The sequence below is a fragment of the Salvelinus namaycush genome, chromosome 7, assembly GCF_016432855.1.
Source record: "Salvelinus namaycush isolate Seneca chromosome 7, SaNama_1.0, whole genome shotgun sequence".
NCBI classification, from domain to species: domain Eukaryota; kingdom Metazoa; phylum Chordata; class Actinopteri; order Salmoniformes; family Salmonidae; genus Salvelinus; species Salvelinus namaycush.
Genome location: NC_052313.1, coordinates 15041207 through 15051331, shown reverse-complemented (window position 1 = coordinate 15051331; position 10125 = coordinate 15041207). Strand labels below are relative to the sequence as shown.

Below are 10125 nucleotides of genomic sequence, written 5' to 3'. Positions count from 1 at the left end.
TTTTTATAATCAATCCTCAGGTTGTTTTTAACATACATAATTTATAATATTTCAACCGGACGGTAACCTATTCAATACTACAGAGAAAGATAATGTTGAGCTACATCTCTTGGGCGCAGGAACTAATCAAAGGACACCTGACGCGTTTTGAAAAATAAAAGCTTGAAACTATGTCTAAAGCCTGGTCACAGCCTGAGGAAGCCATTGGAAAAGGAATCTGGTTGATACCCCTTTAAATGGAGGAAGGGCAGGTAACGGAACAGGGATTTTCCAAATAAAAGGCACTTCCGGGTTGGATTTCCTCAGGTTTTCGCCTGCAAAATCAGTTCTGTTATACTCACAGACAATATTTTGACAGTTTTGGAAACTTTAGAGTGTTTTCTATCCTAATCTGTCAATTATATGCATATTCTAGCATCTGGACCTGAGAAATAGTCCGTTTACCTTGGGAACGTTATTTTTCCAAACATAAAAATTCTGCCCCCTAGCTGAAAGAAGTTAACGAACACATAGGAATCAAATTCCTTTATCACCATGATAGGTCCTTAGTGATGTGCACACTGAGGAACTTGAAGCTCTCGACCCGCTCCACTACAGCCTCATCGATGTGAATGGGGGCATGCTCAGCCCTTCATTTCCTATAGTCAACGATCAGCAACTTTGTCTTACTGACGTTGAGGGAGAAGTTGTTATCCTGGCACCACACTGCCAGATCTCTGACCTCCTCCCTATAGGCTGTCTTATCGCCGTAGGTGATAAGCCCTATATCCACCATGTCGTCGGCAAACTTAAAGATGGTGTTGGAGTCGTGTTTGGCCACACACTCGTGGGTGAACAGGGAGTACAAGAGGGGACTAAGCACGCACCCCTGTGGGGGCCCCGTGTTGAGGGTCAGCATGGCGGATGTGTTGCTCCCTACCCTCACCACCTGGGGGCAGCCAGTCAGGAAGTCCAGGATCCAGTTTCAGAGGGAAGTGTTCAGTCCCAGGGACCTTAGCTTAGTGATGCGCTTCGTGGGCACTATGGTGTTGAATGCTGAGCTGTAGTCAATGAACAGCATTCTCATGTAGGTGTTCCTTTTTTCTAAGTGGAAAAGGGCAGTGTGGCGTGCAATAAAGATTGCGTCATCTGTGAATCTGTTGGGTCCCCTATGCGGATTGGAGTGGGTCCAGGGTGTCTGGGATGATGGTGTTGATGTGAGCCATGACCAGCCTTGCAAAGCATTTCATGGCTACAGATGTGAGTGCTATGGGGTGATAATCATTTGGACAGTTTACCTTGGCGTTCTTGGACACAGGGACTATGGTGATCTGCTTGAAACATGTAGGTATTACAGACTGGGTCAGGGAAAGGTTGAAAATGTCATCGAAGACACTTGCCAGCTGGTCAGCACATGCTCTGAGTACCTGGTAATCCATCTGGCCCTGCGGCCATGTGAATGTTAATCTGTTTAAAGGTTTTACTCACTTTGGCTATGGAAAGAGTGATGGCAAAGTCGTCAGGAAAAGCTAGTGCTCTCACACATGGTTCAGTGTTGCTTGCCTCGAAGCGAACATAGAAGGCATTTAGTTCCTCTGGTAGGCTCGTGTCACTGGGAAGCTCGTGGCTGGGTTTCCCTTTGTAATCCGTGCGAGTTTGCAAGCCCTGCCCCATCCGATGAGCGTCAGAGCAGGTGTAGTAGGATACGATCTTAGTCCTGTATTGATTCTTTGCCTGTTTGATGGTTCATCAGAGGGCATAGCGGGATTTCTTATAACTATTTCTTATAATAATAATGTAATAAATGTGTACTTGAATTATATAGGGATGGACACGGTTATTTGAATATTCAAATATCTGAAAGGACGTTAGTAATCGATTACTTGGGAGAGTATTCATTTCTGAGCTAAAAAATATATAGCCTTATTTTTTTCCCTTAGTCTAAAATGAAGAAAAAAATGATCTATGTGACATTGACACATAGCCTACAAGGATAGACCATTACATTTGAAATTTGAATAAAACAACAGCTTTGTAACAGTTTTTATGAGTTATAAATGGGGCACCATTTCACAGGTGTCGCTTGTTGTTATTGTCGGTCAATCAGCACAGCGCTACAGTCAGAGGCTAAATGTGTAGCAAGTGAAGTGGAAAATGTCTAATCAATGCAAAATGGAATTAAAATTATGGAATGAATTTGACTAAATGAGAAGGAGTAGGCTACAATGATCAACCAACAGGTAGGCTGTTGTTTCATATGAATGGAGTTGTAGATGTAACAAATTGTAACGGCAGTCTAGCTCTTCCTCCTCCTCGGACGAGGAGAGGCGAGAAGGATCCGAGGACCCATGTGCAGCGTGGTAAGTTTCCATGATTTAATATTCACGAAAACTATACACAATACAAAATAACAAAAAGAACTAACCGTAACAGTCCCGTGTGGCACAAACACTGACACAGAAAACAACCACCCACAAAATCCCAACACAAAACAAGCCACCTATATATGATTCTCAATCAGGGACAACGATTGACAGCTGCCTCTGATTGAGAACCATATTAGGCTGAACACAGAAACAGACAAACTAGACACACAACATAGAATGCCCACCCAGCTCACGTCCTGACCAACACTAAAACAAGCACAACACATAAGAACTCTGGTCAGGACGTGACACAAATGTTGAATTTTGTGTTGTACAATTACCCAAAATCTGAATAGTTCCCATGCCTGACATTAGTGTACATTCCTTTTGTTGTTGTGCTTTTTTTTAAATGTCGTACACTTCCTTTTCCTTCTGTATTCCCCCTCATAAGCACCCCTTACCGCTTCCCTTTCTACTGGATCTATGTGAAAGAGGTATGATACTAAACAATTGTCCTCTGAAAATTATAATCATGTCCCAGGGGCGCAACTTTGGTTTTAGAAGTGGGGGGACATAACAGCCTACCTGACCAGTTGGAGGCGTCCGCATGGTCCTAAAGCACACCGATGCCTCGTTTTGTATCACATTCCAATGATAAAACTGGGGGGGACAAAAATCAAATTTCAGAATGTGGGGGGGACATGTCTCCTGTCCCCAGGGAACGTTGCGCACCTGATCAATTCTGAATGTTAAAACACAGATACTGAGTTTATATGGTCACTGACATTGTAATATTATGGCCTTCTATCAGTATATTGTGATATTTATGAATTTCATGCATTTATGAACATTTTATCTGTTGATTTGTGAATGCTGTACATGCTAATGTAGCTAGTTACTGTACTTTTCTCTGTACATGTCATCATTGGCTATTCATGTCCCCTGTTCATTTATACTTTACAGAGGAGTTGGTGTATAAGGGAAACACACAATTTCATTTATGGATGTTGTTTGTTTCTTTATCAGGTATGTCAAGTGTTTTTGTTTGTTATGATATTTTGAATTTTTTTTACTGTTAGTTTGCATGTGCACGCCATGTACTAACTGTACGTAACGCCTGGTTGTGATTTATGAAAGTTGGCTAGCCCAGGCCCATAGGCTGGCTACATTATACATTAGCTACATTTTATACTATACATTGCATTCTATTGTATCGTTGTCAAACGAGATTAGTGTTGTTCTTAGCCGTTCTACTGTCTCTATGTGGAAGAGAGGAGTTGGTGCGTAGGGGCAGCAAAATATTTCATTTATGGATGTTTGTTTCTTTGTCAGAGAATAAAAGATCAACACCAACCCTGATCCTATAGTCATATGTAAGCCGATCAAAAGACAATGCACCGGTCACATAGACATTGGACAGAGAGCGCACCAATGTAGCCTCAATTAGAGTTTCTACTTGAGAGAGAAAGGTCAAACCGACTCGTGCTATTTAGACAAACTTGTTGCTGCCATAGGTAATCTGGTAGCACCTGTCTTGACTGCATCAGATTTTTGTCCTTGTACATTCTTCTAAAAATAAGGAGAAAAATAGCGTTGCATGGCACACGTACCATATATGGAACATGTACCAACCACTAATTTCCTGGTCTCTGTCCAATGCCACACCCTGTACAGAGAAAGAGAACACACACACAACCAGGAAATGTTATCACTTAGAAGCACTTCTAGAGAAACATAACATTTCTCAATCGGCTCAGTCTGTTAGTGTGTGCACCACAATGGCAGCAGCCATGGATTCAATCAGTTGTTCAATATGTTTGGATCTACTGAAGGATCCGGTGACTATTCCCTGTGGACACAGCTACTGTATGGGCTGTATTAAGGACTGCTGGGATCAGGATGATCTGAAGGGTGTCTATAGCTGCCCTCAGTGCAGACAGACCTTCACCCCAAGGCCTGTTCTGAAGAAAAGCACCATGCTAGCAGAATTGGTGGAGAATCTGAAGAAGACAGGACTCCAAGCTGGTACCCCTGCTCACCATTATGCTGGACCTGAAGATGTAGCGTGTGATGTCTGCACTGGGAGAAAACTCAAAGCTGTCAAGTCCTGTCTGGTGTGTCTGGCCTCTTACTGTGAGACTCACCTCCAGCCTCACTATGAATCTCCTACCTTTAAGAAGCACAAGCTGGTCAAAGCCTCCACACAACTAGAGGAGAAGATCTGCTCTCATCATGACAAACTGGTGGAGATTTACTGCCGTACTGATCAGCAGTTTATCTGTTATCTGTGTACAATGGATGAACATAAAGACCATTATACTGTCTCAGCTGAATCAGAAAGGACTGAGAGACAGGTAAGGACAACAACTCTGTAATAGTTGTTAATTTCGCACATGACTGTGAGAATACTGGTACTTACTGAATATGAATCACTACTGTACATATATATTTCCATATGACCTGGCTATGAAAAGTAAAACAGCAACCACACATGCATGTAATAGAGGTGTTCCATGACCACATTTGCGTGATGTGTAACCTTAACTGGGACATGAGTTGCACTGACTTCGTCAGCTAATGTCTAGGCTTTGGGTTAGCGGGCTAATGCACTTTTCTGGCACGTGGGAGACCCGGGATAACACATGATCGTTCACACACATACAAACACCCATACGACTTTTCCTCCATAAACCATGGAGTTTTACCTATCATAGACCTATCAAGTTGAAAGTGCATCCAGTATGATATACAGTAAAAAATATATATTAAAAAAGTATGAATTACTATTAGGTAACTTGTTCCACTGCCTGTTTTGGTTTACTCAACTTTTCGGTCAGTGTTATCTGAATTGAACCTTTTAGTTGGCCCAAACTTAGCTCCAACTTTAGAAAAATGTTGAAAACATTCTGTCAACTTCAAACTATGTGTTTGCTCAACTTGTTTCATATGTTCAATATAAATTATTATTTGGGCATCTTAACTCAAAGTAAGCTCAAAAAACCTCTGACATGATGTCCAAACACAAGCTCTTTCGGACTAAAACCAAGAGATTCCTGAACAACCTCCCGGGCTGCAAACACCACAAGACCCCTTCATCCCAGTCCTTCTCAAACTCAAAGCAGTAAGCTCTCAACATAGACTTCAAAGTCTGATCAAGTCTCTCAAGTGCACCTTGAGACTCTGGGTGGTAGGCACTAGAGGGGCAGTGAGTTACACCCAACTGTTGTAGCACTTGCTGCTACATTTGTCTGAGTTTGCACATCTGAGAATAAACCTTGACATTCTAAAAGCAGTGCAACAATGTCACCTTTTTCCTCCGCATACAAGTAGGCCAAAAAGACATCAAGGTTTTCTAGAATCTCAGTTACTCAACCGTCCAATTTGGGCTTTCCTCGTGCTCTTGGGGAAGACTATAGTCAATGGTGATGTATTGATATACATGTACGTCAATGTGTGTGAAATATATAAGTTGAAAACATTGTATGTTAAAAGTACTGTTTGTGTGTGTGAGAGTCCCCAATCTTCCCAACAGACAAAGAGCTGCTGTCTAATTAAGCATTGTATATTAGTGGCCTCAACTTACAATTATTTAGTAAGTACAGTGCATTTGGAAAGTATTCAGACCCCTTGACTTTTTCCACATTTTGTTATGTTACAGACTTATTCTAAGTTGGATTAAATTATTGACTTTTCTCGTCAATCTTCACACAATACCCCATAATGACAAATTGAAAACAGGTTTGTAGAATGTTTTGCAAATGTACTAAAAAGAAAAAACAGAAATACCTTATTTACATAAGTATTCGAAATTGAGCTCAGATGCATCCTGTTTTCATTAATCATCTTTGAGATGTTTCTACAACTTGATTGGAGTCCACTTGTTCTAAAATCAATTGATTGGACATGATTTGGAAAGGTACACACCTGTCTATATAAGGTCCCACTGTTGACAGTGCATGTCAGAGCAAAAACCAAGCCATGAGGTTGAAGGAATTGTCCGTAGAGCTCAGAGACAGGATTGTGTCGAGGCAACCATCTCTGCAGCACTCCACCTATCAGGCCTTTATGGTAGAGTGGCCAGACGGAAGCCATTCCTCTCTAAAAGGCACATGACAGCCCGCTTGGAGTTTGCCAAAAGGCACCTAAGCACTCTCAGACCATGAGAAACAAGATTCTCTGGTCTAATGAAAACAAGATTTAATTTTTTAGTCTGAATGCCAAACGTCAAGTCTGGAAGAAACCAAGACAACACAGGAGTGGCTTCGGGACAAGTCTCTGAATGTCCTTGAGTGGCCCAGTCAGAGCCCGGATTTGAACCCGATCTAACATCTCTGGAGAGACCTGAAAATAGCTCTGCAGCGACTCTTCCCATCCAACCTGACAGAGCCTGTGAGGATCTGCAGAGAAGAATGGGAGAAAGTCCCCAAATACAGGTGTGCCAGCATCATGCCCAAGAATAATCTAGGCTGTAAATGCTATCAAAGGTGCTACAACAAAGTACTGAGTAAGGAATCTGAATACATATGTAAATGTGGTATTTCAGATTTCTTTTATAGATTTGACAAAAAATCCAGAAACCTGTTTTTGCTTTGTCATTATGGGGTATTGTCTGTAGGTTGATGAGGAGAAAAACAATGTAATAATTTTTAGAATAAGGCTGAAGCGTAACAAAATGTGGAAAAAGTAAATTGTTCTGAATACTTTCCGAATGCACTGTATTTTAACAGCCTTTTTTAGTTATCCAGTCTGCATCACATCCGGCCATGATTGGGAGTCCCATAAGGCAGCGCACAATTGTCCCAGCGTCGTCCGGGTTTGACCGGGGTAGGCCGTCATTGTAAATAAGAATTTCTTCTTAAACTGACTTGCCTTGTTAAATAAAAAATATACATTTAAAAAAAAAAGTTAAGATGCTCAAGTAATAATTTTATTTGAATGAACATATGAGACAAGTTGAACAAACACATCATTTAAGTTGACGGAATTTTTGCCTGAATTTTCTCAAGTACAGTGATAGAAGAAATCCAAACAGAAAATCCAGAAGAGAGAGAAAGAGATGCAGGAGCTGAGACAGGCTGTGAAGCCACTCAAGGTGAGTGTTTACCATTTAAATGTATACACTTAGCAGTTAAATATAAATAAATCCTGCACACATGATGTTACCTTGTGCAGAGGTAAAATTGTATATGCTGTATTTTTTATTTCTTCTCATATGTAGATTTTTGGGGCAGTAACTCTCAGCACCACAAACGAGATAAGCTTGGTAGAGTGCATGTTAACTCTCTTCTATCCACTTAGCAGTTAGCCCTCTCTAAAGTGACTTACTCCTCCTAAACTAAACTGCAGTAAAACTGAAGCCAGTGCTGGGCCATGTTCCAGGGTTCTGGTGAGAGCGGAATGGACTGGTTGAAATGGACCCCTCCTCTGTTTCCTAACAGCGCTCTGCACAAGCAGCAGTGGGAGACTGCTGTGGTTATGAGTGGTTTGGAGGCAGTAATCAGGCCTGGTGTTTGGAATGTGGTGCCTCTCGCCGCACTTTCTACCACAATGGTAAACGGACTGCCATATGTGTCCCCCTTTCCACCAGAGTAGGAGTGTACCTGGACCACAGGGCAGGAACTCTGTCTTTCTACAGTGTCTCTGACACAATGACCCTTCTCCACAGAGTCCAGACCCCATTCACTGAACCCCTCTATCCTGGGTTCTTTGTTGATAGATCTGTGAAAATAATGACATCAACACAGTAATTAAGGCCAGGATTCAATCTGAGCACTCTAGTCAACAATGCAGCTTCTGGGTCAATCATTATAGTCAAATATTTCGTTTGATAGGTCAATTCCCTTCCCATGATTTTACTGTAGTCACATAGTGTTACCTCACTGTGATTCAGTTATGGTTTTATTGATCATGGATGAATCGACAGATTAGAATATTATTGTATTTCGGTAAAATTAATATTTTCGTAATGATGTACTTAAACAAGCAGAAATGAATCTGAGCTGTTTAGTTCAGTTCAGATTTGTGTTGATCGTTTAGTCCACCAGGTGGCAAACTATGCATAGTTTACAAGAATATCTTAATGTAGGCAGAGCACTGCAGTTACAATGTCTTTGAAGTGCAGAGCTAGGATTTAAACCTAATCCCAATTTCATCTCTCGTCAATTTAAAGGTAATGATATAAATTAGGATGATCATTTAGACATGCTTACAATATTCCGAGTAGTGCTGCTATGAATTGACGACAATTAGATACAGTAGTTACCATTCTGCCTGATTTTAAAAAAAAAGATACGTGGTTTAAACTATGATTAGGAATTATAGGCCTAAAGGATCGTTTGAAAAAAAATACTTAGTGCTGGATAGCTAGGTTTTCAATTACACTTGGTCTTCAACGTATTACTACTGACATTATGTTTTCAGATGTATGTTACGAAGTGACTGATATCCAGTCATCAATGTTATGAAATGTCTCTCCAGTCTACAGATGGCTGAAAACTGCAAAGATGGCTGCGGCCAGATAGGCCGGGAATTGCAGACACCCACTCAAACGTTATGAGTTAAAACTATATACAACATTCTTCTGTGTTTACAAAAGCTCAATTCCATGGCTTGTTCTCTTGGTCTCCTATATGAAGAATTCACATTCATGAAATAATCAAACCAGTGGTGAAAAACAGACTAAAATAAATACACTTCATTAGGATGATATGATTGTATCTGCAGTGAAATAATGAGTGAAAAGGAAATACAATCCATAATCATGATTTTTTTCTCAATACTTGTACACCACATTACCTAACATGGCCCCCCCCCCCCCCCCCCCCCCCCCCCAATGATTCATGTAATTGCGTTCATGTTCTCAAGTAGGACAGGGGTTCTCATCCAGCCGCATGCACACAATATCTTTGTTGTCTCATATTACATACGGTATTCTGCAACAGGACTATGTTAGGTTTCTATAAGGCGTTCTAAGTCGCCATCCACTACTACATGATTGGAGAATAGGAAGCGAGTCCCACACACACATCACATTCACGTGTGCACACACACATGCATGCACACACACAAATGCACACACAAACTCACACACAAATGCACACACACACACCATCTCAGTAGACTGTGTAGTAGGGTGATGAATGTGCGTGGTGCAAGACTCTAAAAATGATGTTTGAGGGATTCTCTTTCATGCAAGGAGCTATAGCCCAAACCAAGAGCTCCTGAACATGGACCCCTAGGAGATGAGTCAGTGGTGGGGGGCTATGGTTAGATATGGGTCAGTGAACTGGAGGCAGGGATTTTTTTATAATATCCAATTCTCATTGGTTCCAATAGTGTCCAATTCTCATACCTTTGTAACCCTCATATTAATAATATGTTTAAAAATATAAGAGTTGTGGTGGTATACCTTTAATGTAGCATATTTACCATACATTTTGATGTCTATTTGATCCATACATTTTGAGGTTTATAATGTATTGTCTTTGTTGAGGCATCACTTTACTTTATGAAGACATTAGGCTTATCCTGTAACTACACCTTCAATACTTATTCCACTTTGTAGGCTGGCTACTCTGTTATAACATCTGTCAAGTGTTAACGTGTACAACGCAAACAGATGACCATCATATAAATTATATGGCCATATTCACTGCACATAATGACAAGAAAAGATTGAATGGGAGTGACGTAGCTTGACGGAAGTAGCCTACCTCCCCGAGAGGGAGTGAGTGGCTCGCCTATGTGGGAGTGAACGAGAGAAAGCAGAGTTTGCGGACAA

The 10125-nt window shown here is 41.1% G+C and overlaps 1 protein-coding gene across 1 annotated transcript; it reads left to right on the top strand.

The window, feature by feature from the left end:
• Positions 1 to 4123: 4123 nt before the first annotated feature.
• LOC120050621 (E3 ubiquitin/ISG15 ligase TRIM25-like) lies at positions 4124 to 4720 on the top strand. Its single transcript, XM_038997210.1, has one exon. The coding sequence runs from the start codon at positions 4124 to 4126 to the stop codon at positions 4718 to 4720; it is 597 nt and encodes a 198-aa protein (XP_038853138.1).
• The last annotated feature ends 5405 nt before the right edge of the window (positions 4721 to 10125 follow it).